General features: G+C 34.2%; 1 protein-coding gene across 1 annotated transcript in view; it reads left to right on the top strand.

The window, feature by feature from the left end:
* The window catches only part of LOC133335830 (potassium channel subfamily T member 1-like), a 101,230-nt gene extending 82,313 nt beyond the window's left edge, over positions 1–18,917 (top strand). Inside the window, exons 9-15 of the mRNA XM_061544128.1 lie at positions 3,681–3,944; positions 4,296–4,474; positions 4,731–4,871; positions 10,286–10,435; positions 10,501–10,709; positions 18,265–18,657; positions 18,763–18,917. Coding sequence (XP_061400112.1) covers positions 3,681–3,944; positions 4,296–4,474; positions 4,731–4,871; positions 10,286–10,435; positions 10,501–10,709; positions 18,265–18,657; positions 18,763–18,917 — 1,491 coding nt within the window. The remainder of the gene's footprint in view (positions 1–3,680; positions 3,945–4,295; positions 4,475–4,730; positions 4,872–10,285; positions 10,436–10,500; positions 10,710–18,264; positions 18,658–18,762) is intronic.
* The last annotated feature ends 3,883 nt before the right edge of the window (positions 18,918–22,800 follow it).

Genomic DNA, 22,800 nt, shown 5'->3' with positions numbered 1-22,800 from the left:
CAATAAGAAGACCTGAAGTTTTTCTATAAGAAAAGCTGAAGCTCTTATATAAGAAGACCTGAATCTCTTCCATAAGAAGACTTCAAGCCCTTCTAATAAATAGACTGCATCCTCTTTTATTACAAGACATTAATCTCTTCTATATAAGAAAACTTCAAACTCTTTTATAAGAAAATATTTAACTCTTTTATAAGATGGCCTAAAGCTCTTCTATAAGAAGTTGTCATGCTCTTCTATGAGCCTCTTCTATAAAAATTCATTTTGTTCTTCTATTAAAAAAGGTCTTGGTCTGAAAATACCTGAAGTACAGAATAAAATCTGTGTGCTTTCCATGAAAATATCCCGCAACACTGTGCCCCATTAATGACGTCACATTTTCCTCCATTAAACTTAATGTAGGTCACATCTGTCAAAATGTAAAATACTGTTATAAATAAAGTGGTATCGCTGCTAGACCAAAGGTGTGTGTCATCGGTAGGACAGTGAGTGCAGTTATCTTAAATTACATAAAACATTTAAGCTTTTGAAACGCACTTCGACACACACACACAACATCCACTCACATAGACACGGGTTGCCTTCCAAAATCACAATGGACACCACCACCCTGAATTTATAGATAGCCATGCTCCCTTGGACTTTAGTGTTTGACCATCAATCAATTTCCTTATTGGATCTGTCAAATTCTAAAGGAAATGCCAGTAACCTTTTAGCGTTGCTTGCAAACAACAAGAAAACAAAGATTGAAAGTACGCAATGAAAAAAACCCGGATAACAACAGCAACAACTTTATGGATTCAATAAAGTTTTCAAGCATTATTTATTGTTGCCTTATGGACAGTAGCAGACAACGATGTAGGGAAGGTAGAACTTTGGAAAAAATCATACTTTCAGAAGTATGCGTAGGAGGAGCTTTTCACCTCTCCCCGTCTGTAGATGTTTTTTTCTCCAGAATGCAATTCGCTTAAAAAGTTCATTTTGTTCCTTTGAACTTTTTTCAAATATAACATCTATATTTTCGAATGCAGTTATTCTTCAATAGAATTGCATTTTTTATTCATTTCACATTCTTATGGTTCACATGACTAACGAGGAAATGAACATTGCCGCAAGGACATTCCGTAAGCTTTAGAAACTATTTTTGTGTTTTGTGTCACCATTCTGGCATTTTGCAATCACTCAAAACTTGGTAACAATGCAAAACAAAAACAAAAACCGGAACAGAATGGAACACACGAACGACACGAATTGAGAACAGAACACAAAACTTCGAATGGCCTATGACCTTTCCGTTTCTTTAGTTGGAAATTTAAATGATGCTGCTGGCTGAACGATGACATGGACAAGGCGGGTGTGCGACAATCACGACGACTATAGATAGTTTATTAATATTTAATCAGTGAGGATGGAAAGGGAGGGATAAAATAAAAGCATTGAGGTTTGGAGGCAGGAAAGAAACGAATGTAATATGAAAAGAGGCTACGTTTTAAAGAACAGTTTGAAGACAAAATTTTAATACCAAGGAACTACCACCAAAGCTGTAGAGAAAAACAACCTTTTTATGGGAAAACTTTTTAGCCGTTAAAAAATCCTTCCGCGACATCTATGAAAAAACAGAAGCTTTCAATGGAGTACATTTTATGATATACGTCTCTTATCTTTTATGAGATTTTTTATATAAGAAGTCATTCTAATCGTCAAGATATGTTATTTTGGTCTTCTACGAGAAGGTCTCTAGAGACGCTGTTCTGATCTTCTATGAGAAAGGATTTTTATATGAAGTTTTTTTTTCCTTTCTATCAGGACTTATAAAATAAGTCCTTCCGTCCTCCTATGGGAGTATATTCCAATATGTTATGAGATAACCTTCTGGACTTCTATGAGGATTCGTTATGGTTTTCTATGAGAAGTTTTCGAAAGATGACGTTCAAGTCCTCTATGGGAAGTTCCTTTACAAAAGACCCTCTTGGTCTTCTAAAAGAATATGAGCAGGACTTCCATAAAAATTATCTTGACCTTCTATAAGCTGACCTTCTATAGGAAGATTTGTTGGACATCAATAAGAAGATCCCTGACCTTCTATGTCAAGACCCACCGACCCTCTTATAAAAAAACATATTCTTCCATTACAAGACTTCCTATTCTATTTAAAGACAACTTTCCATTCTCAGATAAGACCACATGGTCTTCTATGTGAAAACATCTTGGCCTTCTATCAGAATAACATCTTCGGCCTTCCGAAAGTATTCCTATAAGTCGACCTTTTGTTCTTCTATACGAAACTCTCTTTATCTTTTATAAGAATACTTCTTGATCTTCTATAAAAAACTTACTAGACTTCTATAATAAGGCCTTCGGGACTTCTGTAAGAAAACCTTCTGATCTAATCTTCTAAACGAAGGCGTTTCCTGGTCTTCTTTGCCAAGGCATCTTGGACTTATATGAGGACCTCAAGGACCATGTGTCCATATTTAAGAAGTTTTCTTGGCCCTCTACATGAAGATTTCATGGCCTTCTTAAAGGAGACCTCCTGATCTTCTAAACGAATACCTTTTGACATTCTGTAAGAAGGCCTTCTGGTTTTATATAAAATGTCTTAGGTATTTTTCTTAATATTTTATAAGAAAAATCTCCGGTCTTCCATAAAAACATCCCAGTTTTCCATGAAGATCTCCCGGTTCCCAATACGAGGACTTCTTCCAAAAGTCCTATAAGGATCATTCAAGGAACCTGTTTTCATATTTAAGGAGTCTTACTGGTCCTCTACATGAAGAATTCATTGCCTTTTTAACGGAGACATCCTGATCTTCTAAAAGAATACTTTCTGGCATTCTGTAAGAAGACTTTCTGGTCTTATATAAAAATACCATATACTTCTTAGTATTTTATAAGAAAAATCTCTGGTCTTCTGTGAAGACCTGCCGGTTCTCTACAAGAGAACTTCCTGGTCTTATATGAGAATAAATTCTGGTGTTGTATGAAAATATCCTAGTTCTTGGCATTTCAAAAGACTTTAAGTCTTCTATAAGAAACACCCGTTTTATTCTTAAAAGGGAAGTCTTGGTTCTGTGTAAGACCATCTGACTTTTTATATAAAGTCCTCCTGGTCATTTACAAGAGGAGATCTCCGGGTCACATATAAGAAAATATGTTTGTCATTGGTTTTCTATCAGAAGGAAGACCTTTCTTGCATCTCTTTTTATAAGGTCCTCTTATAAAAACTACTTCCTGAATTTATATGAATACCTGCCTCCTTTAGAAAGAGGCAGGTATTCAAGAAGACCTCACTATTTTCTGACTATATATATTAAAACCTACCTTCTCACAGAAGACCTCATATTGAATGAGAATGGGTCTTGATCCTCACTCGATTTCATAGAAGACCCCCAACTTCTATGCATTCTATATAATAGAAGTTGGGGGGTCTTGACATTGTTTATAAGGTTCTTCTGGTGTTTAGAGGAATATATATATTTTGAGGTTCCGGTGACCTTCTACAAAAAGACTTCCCTCCCTAGTAAAAAGACATTTTGTCCTTCTATAAGAAGACATTCTGGTTCTCTATCTACCGACCTCCGACTATCGTCGACTATTAGAAGACCTATTTGCGTTTGATATTTCATAGCAAAACATCTAAAATTTCCTCCTTTTTACCCCTTTATCCTCACTTTTTCCCCCAGTTCGAACAATTAGCCTTCACATGGATGGAGCGACAAAAGCTGGGCGGCAGTTATTCCTCACATCGTGCCCAAAGTGAAAAGCATGTCGTGGTGTGTTCGACGACCCTGCATGCCGATACGATAATGGATTTTCTCAACGAGTTCTATGCCCATCCGCTGCTGCAGGACTACTATGTGGTGTTACTCAGTCCCATGGAATTGGATACAACGATGCGTATGATTCTACAAGTGCCAATATGGGCTCAGCGTGTCATTTATATACAGGTAAGTGGGAAAAAACACAAATGATTGAGATTTCCGCATTCGACTAATTCGGGATAGACATGCAATCTTCACAACTTCAAACAAACATCAAAATTAACTTGTTAATACAAAAGTTACGATACTTAATTTTTAACACACAGACATCTCAGTTCCCAAGATCATTAGTGGCATAACCTTTTCCGTTTCCCTTTTGATTCTTTTTGTTTATTGTTCTTCTTCCGGGTTATTATCCTTTTTTCGTTTATGCTTGTGTTCTACACATGATTTGCATGTCGGTGGCCCATAAACATTGTTTAAACCCCTCTAACTATTAAGAACATCATTTATCATGTCCTCCTCCTCCTTTTGCAGGGATCCTGTTTAAAGGATGGCGATTTGGCACGAGCACGCATGAATGAGGCTGAGGCCTGTTTTATATTGGCCGCACGCAATTATGCCGATAAGACTGCTGCCGATGAACACACAATCTTACGTTCGTGGGCTGTTAAAGATTTTGCCCCCAATGTTCCGCAATATGTGCAAATATTCAGGTAAGTTATCAGCATTCAGTCTGGGCTCCCTGGCCATCCTGGAACTACAGTTCCCGTCATTTGTTAGTTGTTGAGCACATTCTCTGCGAAAACAAAAACAAAGAATGTGGCCAACTAAAACAAAACTGAAAAAAAGAAGAAGAGAAAACCTATTATCTATGTATGTTAGTGTGTGTATGTGTATGTTTAACCAGCCATTGTTGTTGTTTGATACCATTGTTTCTTCTGTTGTTGTTGTCTTCTCCCCCTTCCGTAGACCTGAACATAAGCTTCATGTTAAATTCGCTGAACATGTCGTGTGTGAGGACGAATTTAAATATGCTTTGTTGGCTAATAACTGTACATGTCCTGGTGCCAGTACCCTGGTGACATTATTGTTGCATACATCACGGGGCCAGTAAGTATACAAAATGAAATAAATGCATCCGAACGAAACTCAGTACATTGTTACAGAATCTAACAGGCACATACATACTTACATGCATACATATGAATTACTAACAACAATAACAAAAAGAAAAAAATAGAACAACAGCTGATCCGGTAATAACGTGAGCAATAGACAGTGTGAACAATGGTCTATTGGACTAGGATGAATTAAATTTAAAGATCAAAAGGTATTCTCATAGAAGATTTTAGGTCTTCCGTGTGATGACATTTGGTCCTACATATAAAAAATGCGTCTTCTGTAAGAAGTCCACTTGGTCGTCTATAAGAAGCCCTTTTGAACTTCTTTATGAATCTCTCGTGGTCTTCTATATGCAGACCTTTTGGTCATCTATAAGAGGACCTTTTGGTATTCTATAAAAAGACCTTCTGGTCATCTATAAGAAGACCTTTTGGTCTTCTATGAGAATAAATTTTGGCCTTCTAAAAGAAGTTTGGTTGGCCTTCTATAATATGGTCTTCTAAAATATGGTCTCTCCGTGTTCTATTTGAAGACCCCTTTGTCATCTTTAAGAATACCTCATGGTCTTCTATAAAAATACCGCTTGGTCTTTTATAAGATCCTCCTGGGCTTCTTTAAGAATACCCTTTGATTCTATAAGAATACCTCTTGGTTATATTATATGAAAACTTATTGTGCTTCTACAAAAAGATCTCTTGGACTTCTAGAAGAATATCACTTGTCCTTCTTATAGAAGACCTTTTGATTTTCTATTAGAAGACTTATTGGACTACTATAAGAGATCTAAGTCTTCTATAAAAAGAACCATTGGTCTTCTATAAGAAAACTTATTTGTCTTGTATAAGAAGACCCCTTAGACATCTATAAGAAAACCTCTTGGTCTTCTATATGAATACTTCTTGGTCTTCTATATGAAGACTTCTTGGTCTTCTATATGATGACGTCTTGGTTTTCTATATGAAGATCTCTTGGTAAGAAGACTTCCTGGGCTTCCTAAAAAGACCTCTCAAATTGTGTGAAAACTACGATTTTTATTATTTGAAAACTTTATGATTTTAAGAGAGTCCGGAACTCTTGACCTTCCCCATGCGATTTTCAGTGACATGATTCAATAGATGGCGCTATATGCATTCCATGACCAATGTTGCGAACCCACAATAAAATGAACGGTCTTTTGATAAATTTTAAATGTTAAGGCATATGTTAAGGCGCTTTACAGGATAGGATTGAATGAAAATCGTTAGTCTTAAAGGATATGGATTTGATAGTGTAGTTGGTTTCACATAAATCTATGATACCAATGACCTTTTCAAAGGGTACTGCAAGTGTCAAATGCTGTTACGAGTTTTCACTTTTTGTCCTACAAAACAATCCTCCTTCCTCTATCTAATTTTGATTATGATTTACCAGGTCTTCTTCTCCACTAGTCTAAGAAGACAAATTGAAGATTTTTTAAACTAGTCTTCTTATAGAAGATCTATTGGTCATCTTATAAAAGACCTCTTGGGCTTCTTAAAAAATTCTCTTAAATTGTGTGAAACGTCGATTTGTATCCTTAAAAAACTGTATGATTTTAAGAGAGTCCGAGACTTTTTAGACTTCACCATGCAATTTTCAATCTTATGATTCAATAGATGCCGCTGTCCGCATGCCTTTGCCAGCATTGCCAACCAACAATCAAATGAACGGTCTTTTGAGAAGATTTAAATTTTAAAGCATATTTTTAGTCGCTTCATAATATAACAACGAAGAAAATTGATTTGGCTTTAAGGATAAGGAATGATTGATAGACTTGTTGGTTTCACATAAATCTATTGCACCAATCATCCTTTTAAAGGGTTATGCAAGTGTCAACAGCTGTTACTAGACATAAAACGTACCCGGTTCAATAGTTCAAAAATTATGTCATCTATAAAAATACCTCTTTTATATGGTCTTCCATAACAATGCCTCTTAGTCTTCTACAATAATACCTCTTGGTATTCTATTAGAAGACCTCTTAAAGGTCTTCTTTGAACTTTTCAGCCTTCATCATACGATTTTGAATTATTTGATTCAATAGATGGCGCTATCCGCATGTCCTCGCCAATGCTGCCAACCCACAATAAATTGAACGGTCTTTTGAAAAAGAATTAAATTTTAAAGCATATTTTTAGGCGCTTCGAAAGATAACAACAAAAGACATTGATTTGGCTTTAATCTTTAATAGATGGCGCTGTGGTCGTAATTAGAACAAAAATAAAGCGGAAATTTGTATTTACCAAAATCTTCAAAATGTGTAGAGATATTTAAAATCGGTCTAACTTTTATAACGAAATATGTATTTGCTTTCAAACAAATATATATATATATATATATATATATATATATTATATAAAACCAGTGAGCGGAGCAGTATTGTCGGACGGGGCCGACCATACGATACCCTACACAACTTCCATTAAAATCTATCTTTCTGTGGTTCTATATTCTGAGATTGGGCAATATTTCGCGATATTTGCACACTTTTGAATGGCTAGTGGTCAGCAAATGTTACTAATAATCAGTACAGCCGCTGTAATTTTTTGTCCAGATTCCCTTCACCGTGGGTTGTGTTGTGATGTTCGGCTTTCGACTCGAAAAGCACAAATAATTAAGTTTTCGGTAAACTTTATCCGAAAAATTATTATCTGATTATCACCTAACATTTTAGGCGTTGTCCTTGACCATAACTGGAACCTCATGGAACATTTCAAAGCATTCAGCGCTATATTTCTGCCCTCCAGTGTGGTAATAGGTTACTAAATAATATATAAATACGTAATCACCTGTAAATATTTAAATGTAACTCCCGCATCCGAGTACCTACGGCAATATAATCGGTATCACTTTAAAGGTCAACCACTACTCTTGGATATACCATCAACTTCTCGGGTCTATGTCCTTCAGTGGTAAATATATACGCTATAGAATACAAATATTGTCATTTTTCACACAAAAGTTTGGGTCCATTTGACCCGCTAAATATTGTCCGATCTTTATCAAAACAGGCATGCTTATTCTTTGGTCCTATCCTTTTCATCCTGTAAAAAAGCGCGATGTTTGGGCCATAATTGCGGCCTCTGGAGCAACCAGAAAAACCGACAATAATACAGTTTTTGGTCCATTTCATCCCCTAAATATCAACCGATCTTTTCCAAAAACAATAGGGGTCTTTATTGGCCAGATCCCATCCTACTTGCAAAATTTCGTGAAGATTGGTCCATAACTGTGGCCTGTATCGTGTTTACAAATTATAATGGACAGACGGACGGACGGACACACATGTCTAGATCGACTCAGCTAGTCAAGATATGACGATCGGTATACTTAAAAGTGGGTCTAGGACCAATATTTCGCGGCGTTACAAACATTTGGGGCTGCACAAAGCTATAATACCCTGACAACATAGTTGTGTAGGGTATAAAAACATTATAGAAATTTTAAATAGAACTACAATTTAGGCAGGGCTGAGGCTGCTATATAGTGGTGCCATCTAACATTACCATGGACATTTTGAAATTTCCTTGCATAAAAGTACCCAGTACAGTTTAATAGTTCAAAATTATGTCAAAAAGAAAACGAAATTAAATTTTTGCATTTGTATATTTGAACCATGCCAATCAATAGATGGCGCTGACAATGAGCCAATGTCTGGCAATGGTCCGTCGCCAGTGCCAACTATTGATTGGCACGATTCGAATTGGCAAATGGAAATATAGAAAATTAGAAAGAAAAAGATGCACAAGTACTCGAGATTGCAGTAGAATATATTTTACAAAAATATTATTATTAATATTAGCAATGACCTCTTGGTCTCTTTTTCCCTATTACGAATTCTCAGGCAATGGTCCGTCGCCTGCGCCATCTATTGATTGGCATGTTTCAAATTGGCAAATACAATCATGTATAATTTTGAAATATAGAAAATAAAGACGAAAAAGATGCATAAGGACTACAGATAGAAGGAGGATATCTTTACATATCTTGGTCTCCGTTTTTTCCTATTATGAATTCTCAGGCTCTTTTACTATATATGGGATTTTGATACCACATTTATTTAAAATTCCAATTTATCCCCAAGCATTACAAACCCCAAATTTGTGTATGACCTCCCCCGGGTTACCCACTGTTAATGCATTTTAAGTGAACATTAATGCAAAAAAGCCACCACAATCCTGTGGACTACATTAATGGTAACAACATTGCAGCCACATAAATTCAGTTATTTGCCAAAAGCAAGGAGCTGCTGGTGGAAAGTAAAAACACACACTCACATTGTGACTCTAGAGTTGAGTGGTGTGTATGGTGGCATTATGGAAATTAGCTAATGTTTTATGCAGGCCACCAAAACTAGTAGCAGCAAAATTACTCTACTGGGATATGTGGCGGGACTTTAAAGGATAAAGGCCAGAGGAAACATGACACAATACATCATTTGTTTAATCGCATGTTTTCTTTGGGGGGAACTTTTCCAAAAACCACGCCTATTGACATTTCACAGTCACTCCTTTCGAGCAGATGGGGCTTTTTTACAATAATAATTGTTTACATTATTAATTAATTTGATTACCCTTCAGTCTATTGTGGCATAATTTTTGTGGTTGTTGTTTACCTTCGCCTGTGTTTTTTTTTTTAATTAAGGGAGGCTCTCTTCTTTGGTGGGCCATGTAATATTGAATGCCTTCGTAATTGCCATTTTTTTGATAAATTGTTTTTTTTTTTTTTTTTGGTTGGTAAATATTTACATAATTTATGTCAATATCTAAAATATATAAATTACCTTTGGCCATGAATAAATATTATTATGTTTACTGTTTATTGGTTAATTAAATTTTCTACACAAATAAAAACAAATAATATTTAACAATGGTAAATACGGCATTTGTTATGATAAAAAGAGGCCACATAATTGATATTAGATATCAGCTATAGATTGAATATTGTTAGGCTAAAACAAATAAGAGCATGGGCTAATTGAAAGGAATGATATTATTTTTCAATATATAATATATATATATATATATATAATGTATATAATATATATATATATATATATAATATATATAAAACATAGTTAACCCTTTTGCGCAATTAGTAAATAAAATTAAATAATTTCCACATTCAATTGTTCGCGATAACGAATATTATCCCTTTATTTATATTTTTGGTACTATGTGGCGTATGATTTGTGATATCAGTCATACGCATATATGTCCCCTTAAACAATTCGTTTGTGCATACGGTTTAGGTCTTTGCGGAACTAGAAAATATTGTATTATTGATAAACTATCATTATTGACAGCTTTAGTAAATCCATTTAATATCATTCTCTCGATATTTCAAAATATTAATATTTGTTCAACTCTGCTCTGCCCATCTAGGGAGGGTCAGCAATCGCCCGAAGAATGGCATCGTTTATATGGCAAATGTTCGGGCAATGAAATCTATCACATCGTTTTGGGTGATAGTCGTTTCTTTGGCGAATATGAGGGTAAAAGTTTTACCTATGCCAGTTTTCATTCACATCGAAAGTAAGTCCAAAAAAATCCCTTTAAAATCCTTGAAAACCACATTCCGAATCACTTCTATTTTTCAGATACGGCGTGGCCTTGGTGGGTGTGCGTCCAGCTCATTTGCCCGAATTCTATGAGGATACGATATTATTAAATCCCGGTCCCAGGCATATCATGAAAAAGGATGACACCTGCTATTACATGAGCATTACCAAGGAGGAGAACTCTGCATTTGTGGTTAATCAAAATCAGCAAAATCAAAATGCGGATACAATGGCGGGCAAGGAAAATGGTAAGTTAAGGATGCACTTAAATTTAGAATTAAAAAAAACAAAACGAAATTTGTTTTGCCATGAATATTTGTTTTTGGTTTACGGTTTGAGTTGGGTTCCCCTTATACGTTTTACGTTTTCCTTTTTCGGTTTTGGTTTTATGTGGTTCCTTTCTTTTGTGTTCCTGTTTTAACAATATTTCCAATATATGGAATATATAATGAAATTTATAAAAGAAATGAAATTGAAAAAAGAGAAAAAGATAAACTAACAATTAGGCAATACCAAATGTTTGTTATCCTCTTTTACTCTGCTATTCTACAAATAACTGCTACTCTATAATGAACGTTACTTAATAATCATCATACTTTGCTTTTGTGCTGTATTTATGTGTATTGTATGTGCGTGTGAATGTGTGTGCGACTGTGTGATGAAGGTGTGTGTGATTCGGATGTTAAGCGTGATTGTTTTTTAGTTTAAAAAAAAAATATTTATTTTTTAAGTTATAACTGCCATACCAACACATTCAATTTTATGTAAATACTAAAATGAAATTTAAATCATGATTCTATTTATAATTTATTGGACCCCCTTAATTGCCTCTTCAAATATTTGCATCCCCATAACTTTGAAAATTAGTGGACCATATTGAGCAATCACTCGAAATACCAGCTGTTTAAATGCAGCCAAATGCATTCATCCTTGACAGACCATCATCATAACATGACGATGGTCGTTTGTTTGTCCTGTATTTTTTCATGGCTGATGATTAAAAAATGGAAATTAAAGACATAATCAGATTTCCTCCCACCAACATCACCTCCTTGATGTCCGCTCTCGGTGTCCCAGCCATGCTTTACGATTGTAATTCGTTAGAGTTATTTGCATACCCTGAAAGCAAAAACAAAATCCTTGAAATCGTAAAATTCTCCTCCACCAGTAAATTCATTTTTATGACTCAATCATTAGTGTCTCTGGGTGGATGTGTGTGTGTGAGTGCACGCTCAGGTTGCCCTCTCACCCCTCCTCCACCAATCAAACATCAAAATGCAACTATCACAAATTCCCACAAGAATCTCAGCTGAAGTTATTATGGTCAATCGTAAAAGAAGATCCACAAAAAAAGAACAGAGCTCTTATTTGTCTAACAAAGGAGTCGTAAAGGAAACGACAAACCGAAATGTCCTCGAACAAAGAATGATAAAAAGGAACAGACATTGTCCTTGTTAACAATGGGAGGATATTTAAAACCAGAATTTTTCTGTCAAAAAAAAATCAAGAACTGAGGTTAAATTTTTTCTATAAAAATCGCATCCTATCTCATTTCCTGTGAAATTTTCACATCAGATTCTAAGTTACATTTTTTCAATAGAAAAATTTCCACCTCAGTTCCTGAGGTATATTTTCCTATAGAAAAATTTCCTAAGGTATATTTTTCTATAGAAAAATTTCCACCTCAGTTCCTGAGATATATTTTTCTATACAAAAAGTTCCACCTCAGTGCCTGAGGTATATTTTTCTATAGAAAAATTTCCACCTCCGTTCCTGGGGTATATTTTTCTATAGAAAAATTTCCACCTTAGTTTTTGAGGTATTTTTTTCTATAGAAAAAAATCAACCTCAGTTTCTGAGGTCTTTTTTTCTATAGAAAAAAACCAACCTCAGTTTCTGAGGTCTTTTTTTTATAGAAAAAAATTCAACCTCAGTTTCTGAGGTCTTTTTTCTATAGAAAAAAATTCAACCTCAGTTTCTGAGGTCTTTTTTTCTATAGAAAAAAATTCAACCTCAGTTTCTGAGGACTTTTTTTCTATAGAAAAAAATTCAACCTCAGCTTCTGAGGTCTTTTTTTCTATAGAAAAAAATTCAACCTCAGTTTCTGAGGTCGTTTTTTCTATAGAAAAAAATTCAACCTCATAACCACTAAAAAAAATCAACCTCAGTTCCTGAGGTCTTTTTTTCTATAGAAAAAAATTCCGAGAACTCATCGAGGTCTTTTTTTCTATAGAAAAAAATTCCGAGACCTCATCGAGGTCTTTTTTTCTATAGAAAAAAAATTCAACCTCAGTTCCTGAGGTCTTTTTTTCTATAGAAAAAAATTCAACCGCAGTTCCTGAGGTCTTTTTTTCTATAAAAAAAAAAATTCAACCTCAGTTCCTGAGGTCTTTTTTTCAACCTCAGTTTATGAGTTTTTTTTTTCCTATCGAAAAAAATTCAACCTCAGTTCCTGACCTTCTAATCAGCAGAAAAAAATGATTAGGGTAATACTGGGACATTCGTGGGTAGTGAAAATATATACTTCTACTCAAATTAAATTCTTAGGACCCAACTAAATATTATAAAAATCTTCACACACACACTTACACATTTATTATTTTATTTGCTTAGCAAATATCTCGCATCAATATTACGATTATGATTGATTTGATAATATTCCGAAAACTGATTTTTGTTCCTTTGGCAATATTTGTTTAACGCATTTTTCTTCGTTATATTTTATTTGCCAAAAATCAACAAAAATATTAAATTAATAATCTAATAAACTAACAACAACAACTACAATCACAAATACTAACAGATAACAACACCAACAACAACATAACCACTAACACAACAAATAATCAAACAGTCATAACAACAATAACAGCAATAGCAACCACATATAACAACACCAACAACAATCATAACAGTAGTAATAGCAATAACAACAACAATACCAACAACAATCACTACAACAATGATAACGATAGTTTATATAGTAATATTAGTACAATAACAACTACAATACCAACAATAGCAACTACTACCACAACAACAACAACCACATCTATAAATGCAATAACAAGCAATCTTTGTCAATATGTTAATCCAACAATAATAACAAGTACTACAACTACAACAACATCCATTAATACAGCAACAACAACAACATCAACATCATTATCATCGCACACGGTCCCCATACCATCCGTCTGTGTACGTGTGCCCCATAGTCTTAGTTACGATGCGGTATTGGTGGGTGGTGGTCAAAACGAATCGACTGTCGCCGTCAATGCCGCCGCGACCACAACCACCAACATCACCTCGAAATCTACCACCACCACCACCACGACCACAATGAACAACACCACTACCATCACCATGAATATGCCGATAATAGAACGGCATAGCTCCGAATGTGATTTTACAACACTATTTGTGCGTGAGTGTGACACCGAAAAATTATACATTTCGTTTTCTTTTTCATTCTCCCCCCACCCCATGGCATTATCCCCCCCTTTGATAATGGATAAAAATAGTCTCCTTTAAAATGTTGCTAAAATTTAATAGTCCTGCAAAGATTATTTTTTCCTCCCAAAAGTAGTCGATTTTTGCCTTGTGTTTTGAAAAATAATTCCCCCTCCTCCAAAGTAGAGTTGCTCCCCCTTTCATACCCATTTTGAAAATCACATCCTCTAGGTTTTGGTAGTTGACCCCACATTTCATAATGTTTATTATCTTATTGTCATAGATGAAGTTCGGAAGGCATAAGCATCCCCATGCCACAATTTTCATTAATTCATTTTTCAATACATATTTAAAACACTGTGCAATAATAATCACAATTCTATATCGAACATGGTTATAAGAATTTTTGGCATAATATTTTTTGCATTGTTGATAGTCAATAAGATTATATAACCTAGTGGGTTATCTTTTTTAGTCATTAAAACCATGTTCGACTTATATCCGTTAAATTTAAATTTTAACATACGTGTATAATCTTTGTTTCCAATACTATGCATGCTTTATTTAAATTATTGGATATATTAGTTTTATTTATATATATTTTTTAAATATTTGGATTATTCAAATTTCCTTCAAAAGAAGCTAAAAATTAGAGTATTCCGTGGATTAGGGGAAAACACTCCAAAATTTGTTAATGAAAGAAGAAGAATTACCCTTTTGTTATCGAGTAATCCATTTTATGGATTGTGTCTTGAAAAACTCAACCTCATGATATTTTGTTTCTATAGAAAATTTTCAAGTTTATTCTCTAAGTTTTTTGTTATAAAAATAATGTTTCCTAAAGCAAAAATTTAGAATTAGTCTCTTTTCAATAGAAAAATTGAAAAAAAAAATCATACTAATATCCCGAAATTTGTTTTAAATAAAAAATATTTGAAGTTTGTTTGAAATAGTTCCCGAACAATGTCTTAGGTCTCTAGGACGGGGTTCTACCCTGTAAATGGTCAAAGTCTTAAAGATGTGCATGGAAAAACCAGTGAGCGGAGCAGTATAGTCGGACGGGGCCGACCATATGTTACCCTACACAACTACCCTCGGAATATTGACCGATCATCATCTAAAAAGTCGCTCTAAGTATTTGCGCAGATCCCCTTCACCTTGTAAAATATGTGATATAATAATTGTCTCTAGAGCGACTAGAAAATCTGACAAAATTAAAGTTTTCGGTTCATTGCACCCCCTGAATGACATCTCAACTTCAACGAAAACTATAGGCGTTGTCCTTGACCATAGTCGGAACTTCATGTACAGTTTCAAAGCGATCAGCGTGACATTTCCATCCTCTAATGGAGTAATAGTAATACTATGCACATAGTCACCTTTACCTAATTACGTATAACTCCCACATCAGAGTACATACAGCCATATAATTGGTATCAATTTGAAGGTCAACAACTCCTCTTGGATATACTATTAATTTCTCGCGTATATGTCCTTCAGGATCAAGTATATACGCCCCAGAATAAAAATGTTGTAATTTTTCACACAAAAGTCAGGGTCTATTTGACCCGCTAAATATTGACCGATCTTTATCAAAACATGTAAAGTTTCACGATGTTCGGGCCATAACTGCGACCTCTGGAGCGACCAGAAAAACCGACAAAAATTAAGTACTTTGTCCATTTCACCCTTTAAAAATATTAACCGATCTTTACCAAAAACAATAGTCTTCATTGGCCAGAACCCATCTTATATGCAAAATTTCGTGAAGATTGGTCCATAACTGTGGCCTGTATCGTGTTTACAAATTATAATGGACAGACGGACGGACACACATGTCTAGATCGACTTAGCTAGTATTATAGCTGATAATATATAACTATGAATATAATCATAGTTGTGTAGGGTATAAATATGAACAAAAATATGTATAGAAAAAATGCAATTTACGTTTTAGAGGATTTTCCTATAGAAAAAATTACACGCAAATCCTGAGGTATTTTATAGAAATAATTAATAAGGAGCTTTTAGCAAAAACTTCGGACCATATATTCCTGCCAGTAAGCATTTCAACCTAATTTGAACAAGATTTTTTATATAGAAAAATATCTACTTCTGTTCCAGAAAAGAATTCCTTCGGAATGTTTTCTGAGATAGTTTTCAGCTATTGTACTCAAAAAATGCCTTCTCCAAACCGAAGAAGTTCCTTAAATAATTTAAATACAAAAAATTTTTATTTTATGTACTACCTATTTCAGCAGGTCTTCTATAGTTAGAAATTCTACAGTAGTGATGGGCAAGAATGCGAACTGGTGTCCTTGTTTACATGGATCAATATGCTCGTTCTCTGCGTTCTCTTTGAGTCAACATTTCATATGGCCGTTTCTCATTTAATCTCCAAGCATTTTCTCTCTGCACACCCCTATTCTACAGTTATATTAGATGTCTTCTATAGAAAAAATACGTTCTCTTTGTCTCTTATACGAAAACGATTTTTGTGAACCATTTCCAGGTATTTATTTGTCTAAAAAATGACTCCTATATACAGAAGAATTTCCCGGGTCTTTTCTTTGCCTGCCCTTTGGACATAAGACCTTTTAAATAAAATATACACCTCTGACCTTCACCAGGTCTTACATATTACAGAAATCTTCTATATAAACAATACATAATCCAGACTTAACCCTTCTATCTGCATTCTACAAAGAAATTTCCTTTTCGATTAGAGCGATTCAACAAATTGTCTATAGGGATAAAATATTATTTAGATTTTCCATAGACATAAGACATTCTGCTCTAGGTATTCTATAGATGACGGGGTTTATTCAAAACTATAAACTTCTCAGATCTTCCATAAACTGAGAACTATATTTCATAGATTATTTTTATATGGTCAAACATTTTTTCAGGTTTTGTAGCCTTTATAATATTTTGTAATCATATAATAGTCAACAAGAGTTAGTGTTTTATTTTTATCATTATCGGTTTTTTATGCTCATATCTAAATGTTTTCTTGTTATTTTTTTACATTTCCGTTACAATGTTGTGCATGTTGTCATTTCCGTCTGACCTTTATGTGTTAGCCTAGCCATCCGGTTGCGAAAAAAGTAGAGTACGTTTACGATTTGTTGTTGTTTGTAAAGGTCTCGCAAATGTAAAATGATGTAGATAAGTATAGTTGCTAGTAGATTTTCATAAAATTTTATTAAATAGAAAAAAGGAAAATGAAACACTTTAGATACCCTACATAATTTCCCCCTAAACGTGAGGATCCGATACTGTCAATTGGACAATATTTTGTTAACAGAACTATTTTGATTATCTTAGAAATTTTCGAATAATTCGGCATCTAATGTACATTAGCTTATGCCGGACCATGTTGTGTGGACCATGTTGGTTATCTTGACTGTCTATATATTAATTATATTAGAGAGTTTGAAGGATGGACTCAAAAACTACATTAAGTCAGCTCGTCGTAATGTGATTTATCAAAGAAAGTTTTCAAGGAGTCGATTTGTGTATTTTTTTTAGAAATAAATTTTTATCTACGAACATTAAAGCGGTACTTTTCATGGCCATCATCATTTAAGCTATGTATTAGTATTCCAAGACGAACCTATTGCTTATGATATAATCATCTGGACTCAGTACAAACATATAGTGCCCTCAACAGATATGCAAGTCCTGAAGAAGAAAAAAAAATATTGAAAAAACAGTGGATCTTTTTATGAATTTTGTAATTTTAGCAAATAATTCTATATATTTTTTTTACATTAAGTCGACTTAGTCCTTTTTACATTATAACATGTTTTTATATATATTTTAAAATTAAAATTCCTAAAAATGTAATCTTATTAGCAGTAAAAACCCTTATAGCACTTAGTTTAATTAAAAATAATTATCTTCAATTCTTTCCCAAACACACACACACACACATTCCCAACCTTTGTGGTTGACACTCCCCTCCCACACAATTTTCATTTATCACCCCTAAACAAGAACTACAACAACAGCAACCCTAATGAGCACCACAACAAATTCTTTCCAAAAATAAATGAATACAAAATGTGTTTGTGCTTTTTTCGCTTAAAAAGATTTCAATTTTCGATTTCAAACTTCTTGTTCTTCTTCTTGTTGTCAAAGTAGTAGTTGCAAAACGAAACAAAATTTCAATTTTTTTCTTCTTCTTTGCATGTTTAGTTTTTGTTTTTTGGTAATTCTGTGGATTTTGTTAAACACAAAATTTTTAAATTAATTTAAAATTGTTGTTTGGGTTAAATAAAATTAATTCGCAATTGTTTCAATTTCTTATCTTCCCCACATGGAAATGGTTTTCCGCACTCTCTGCAGCATCGGATAATCCCACATCTGTGATAATCTCAGATTCCAAACAGAATCTCAAAGATACTGCGGTAACATCGACAAATGCAACGCAAACACCTGCAGCAACGACTACAACCACTGTCACTACCACCACCATACCATTAAGTCTGGGCGGAGGAGGAGGCGGTGGCCTCGGTAATATGGGCGGCGGCGGAGGAGGTGGTAGTAGTTCTTTACATGGTAGCTTAGGTAATACATTGGGTATCGGTGGAGGAGGAGGGGTAGGTAGTAGCAGCTGTGGTGGTGGAGGCGGTGGCCTTACTGTAGGTACCTCATCCCTAAGTACGGGTAATCATTTAGATGTCCCGCAATCGGGTAATCCAAATCTATTGAGCCCAGATATTTTAAATCAAAGAAGGGGTAAGTTTGAACTTTTTTTATACTTAATTTTTTCTAAATATTTTTTTATTTTTTCTCGCATATATGCTCTAATGTTTGTATTGTTTTGTTTATTTCTTTTTCCAGGGAGCCGCCGCCCATCCATTTTACCTGTGCCTGACATGTTCACCTCTTCCTCATTTAGCATATCCGGCAACGATGATGGCGACGAGGGCGATGAAAGTGATGATGAAATTGATGACGATGTACCATGGCGTTCACCATCCGAGAAAATAGCGTAAGTTGTTGAAAGCTTTCGAAACTTTGTTTCTACTATCGACATTTTTTGTTGTAATATATCATTTTGTTGGTATATGTCATGATTTATGTAAAACATCTCATTTGTTTTTCTTTGGAAAATATTATTACCATCACCATTACTCCCTCCTGCCATTAGCAGATATGCTACCTACACTTTACTAAACAAAATATATAACCACTTAATATTAAGTCGCAAACTTTGTAGCGTATAGGAAATTATACACATCGATAAAATCTTTAAACAACTGTGTTAAGAAAATTCTTCTGCAAAAATAATAACCTCCCGCTTCAAGTAGCCTGTGAGTAATCTATGCTGTTTAGGTTTTAACCGGATTGTAGTTCCAAAATTAACAGAGAATGGTATGAAAAAGCATAACTATCGAAAATGCACTAACACTCACCCAATTAATGAAGTCGCATCGCATAGAATATTATTGGGTACGGACATACTAGATATATACACAACGTAGTCCCTTGGTGCCAATAAAATACTTCTTGGTTAGATAAATACGATTAAAAACATAATAAACCTATATAAATACGGTGGCTATGATATGTTAAAGCTTTACTAGGAAGATAGCCAATTGAAAACCTCATAAATATATAACTGTAACAAATTCGGTTAAAAATGTGCCCTAAATACCGAATAATGAGGGGTTAACATTACATGGGAGCTACCCTGAAACATGGGTCAAGATTGATAATTATTGCTAAGGAGATTTTCTACTCCATAAGAATATAAAATTTAAAAATAAAAATGGTTAGAAAATGCCTAGTAATAGGGGTTACGACTCTATGGGGCTCAAACTTGGGCCGAATTACCGCCCATTTGGTTGAAAAACTTGCACCTTATATAGAGACTATCCTGAAATGTAAGCTCATATTGATAATTTTCAGTGAGAAGATTTTTTACCCAGTGAGAACCAAAAATACGAAATTACATTTTATTTGTTGAAATATGGAAAAGTGCCCAAATTGCCTCGAAATATCGAATATATGGGATTGGGCATCTATATGGGAAGACATTCTAGTTTTAAAAAATCCTCAGAGACCTTCAATTTGTAGAATACCTTCGAATGTTTTCTACCTTCTGAAATCTTCTGTCCATAAAATACTCTCAGATATCCTTAAGAGATTTTTTTGTTCATGGTATCTTCAGAGATCTGATACTAAAGTACAAGACCCTCTGAGGAAACCGTCAGTGGTCAGAAGTCTGTAGAAGACACTCAAAGATCTTCTCTTTGTAAATAATCTCCTCAGAGGCCTTTAATTTGTTGAAGACTCAAGGATGTTGCCTTTTTTTAACCCTTAGAGTTTTCCTATTAATATTGGGCCCTCAGATGTCTTTTACATATTGCAGGGCATCATATGTATTTTATTTATTTTTTAAAATATACTAAGTGGTCTCATTTTTATAAAAACAAAAACCTTCTGAGGTATTCCATTCATAGAAGATTTTCTGAGGTATTTTATTTATAGAAAATCATTAAAGGTTTATATTTTAAAAATATATAAATTTATAAAAGCCCATCAGAAGGCCTCTATAAAACCATTAGAGGTCTTATTCTTTAAGAAAACCGTCACACATTTTTAGATCTAATGTCTTCTGTCTATTAAGTAAAGATATTCTTCAAGGATATTGTTCTTCTCCTGAATACTTTTTTTAAAGAATATACTCTAAGGTAATCGATTTATAAAAAAACTATCAAATATCCCCTATTTATAAAAGAACCTGAAGACCCTCAGAAGACCTGTGGAAAATTATCAGAGACTATCTTTTTATCTATTAAATAACTTCAGAGGTTACCTAGAAGACTTCTCCTTTTTAAAAGATCCTCAGAGATCTTATTTTTATAGAAGGCCTTCTGAGGTTACTGACTAAGGCCTCTATCCATTAAATAGCTTAAGAAGTCCTCTAGATGTCTTCTTCGGTCTGGGGAAAAATTTTTAGGTCCTCTGTACACGGAAGATTTCCCAATGCCATCTGTCCTGAATTCCCAAAATCTACTATTTACAGAATGCCTAATATTCGTCGTAGATCCCATAAGGTAATGACCGTTCAGCCATGTTCAGCTATCTTTCCTATAAAATCACGAGAGAGATTCTTGACACTTTGCACATAAGTTATTACTATTCCTTGGAAGTTTGATAGGTCCGAATTATGGTAGAGCTCAAACATAGCGGTATCACCCCACCAAAGCTGATGTAATTTAGTATTATAGATTTTTGCAAGATCGATGTAGGTTCTCGGTTTGACATAGCCAGAATATAATGCACCCGAACCATTTTGGTCTTTTAACGATTTTTGCCTAATATTTCTGATATGGCTGTAAATTGGAATTTTGTGTTCTCCGGCAAAAGACACATTTACATAACATTTTTGATATGGGTTTATGTTTTGACATGAAGAACCTTATTTTCGGCGGTTTGAAGATTTTAACCGATGTTTCCACGGGCGTGGCTGTTTTTTGGCATTACAAGTTATTGGTTAATAAAACACTTCTTCCCATAAAAAATTCAATGACAGCCATCTGTCTGACCTTTGGTAACAATGGTGGAGGGTATACAAAATCCGCCGGTTCAATTTTTTATAATAAAACTAACAATGTCTTTAATAATAAAGGTTTTCTAAAGGACGATGAGAATTCCTGTATTCCTAAAATCTTCTGCATATAGCACAATAAATCTTCGAAGGTCAGAGAAATTTCATAAATCTCCCAGCTTTGAAAGACCTCCGAAAATCATCCTCTTACACATTCTTGTTACTAAAAAATCTTTAAGATGAAGCTTTCTGTCTACTAAAGACCTCTTGACGTTTTCAGGTCATTGAGGACCTCCTGAAGTCTTCAGTGTACTGTAGACATCTTAAGGTATTTTGTTCATAGACATTTTCTTGAAATCCTTAGTTTGTTCTGTAGACAGAGTATAATATAGGGCATTCTAGAGGACTTTTAAGGTCAGAGAAATTCTTTATTTCTTCTACTAGCTATATAAAATCTCGTATGATCAAGACAGATATATCACTTAGAGGATAGATTTCTATGAATATTATACTGAGGTTTTCTGTAAAAAATATTTTTTTATGTAAAACAATTGTTTAGATTTGTTTTTCAAGCTTTAAAACGAACCTAACCAAGAAATATTTTAATTGGCACACACCAACAAAAACATATTAGATTACAATCACAATCCTCTCTATCCAACTACTGCACCGGCAATCCTTAGTAACCAAGCAGAAAACAAAACAAATGGACAATCAATTTGGACATTTGATATTTTTATTCAGAAATAAGTAACTCTACCTTCTATTACTGGTCAATTCCGTTCGTTGTCGTGGTGAATGAGGGAGTTCATCTCATGGGAGACTTATAATTCATCATTTTTCAGTTTCATTTTCTTTTCGTTTTACTTTTTTCTTTTTCACTTTTCCCCTGAATATGAGTTTTGTATTCCCACCTACGTTCCGTTCGTTCGTACGTTTTGTGTGTATTGTTGTGTTGAATTGTTGTTGCTGATGTTATCCGAAACGAAAGATCCAAATGTGTCCCTCTTCTATGTTAATGTGTTTGATGTTCATTTTCACATCCAACCAACCAATCAACCTAACAACCAACCAACAACAACACCACCAATCCAACAACAAACCAACCAACCAACCCTATTTCTTATCCCCTCAACCTACGAACTATCTAACGAAACGTAACGATAAAAACAACGCAAAATGAAAATCAATAAAACCGAAAACCGAACACTTGCTATAAAATTATGCCATAAAATCGACCAACCACTCTATCGAATCGATTCGAAATAATTTGCAGTTGCTTGGGTGGTCATTTTCCACAATCACGTACCTATTCATTAATT

Source organism: Musca vetustissima, unplaced genomic scaffold, assembly GCF_032173495.1.
Source record: "Musca vetustissima isolate MV318-11 ecotype Yass unplaced genomic scaffold, APGP_CSIRO_Mvet_v1 utg1437, whole genome shotgun sequence".
Lineage (NCBI taxonomy): Eukaryota > Metazoa > Arthropoda > Insecta > Diptera > Muscidae > Musca > Musca vetustissima.
This window is presented reverse-complemented; position numbering and strand designations above follow the sequence as displayed.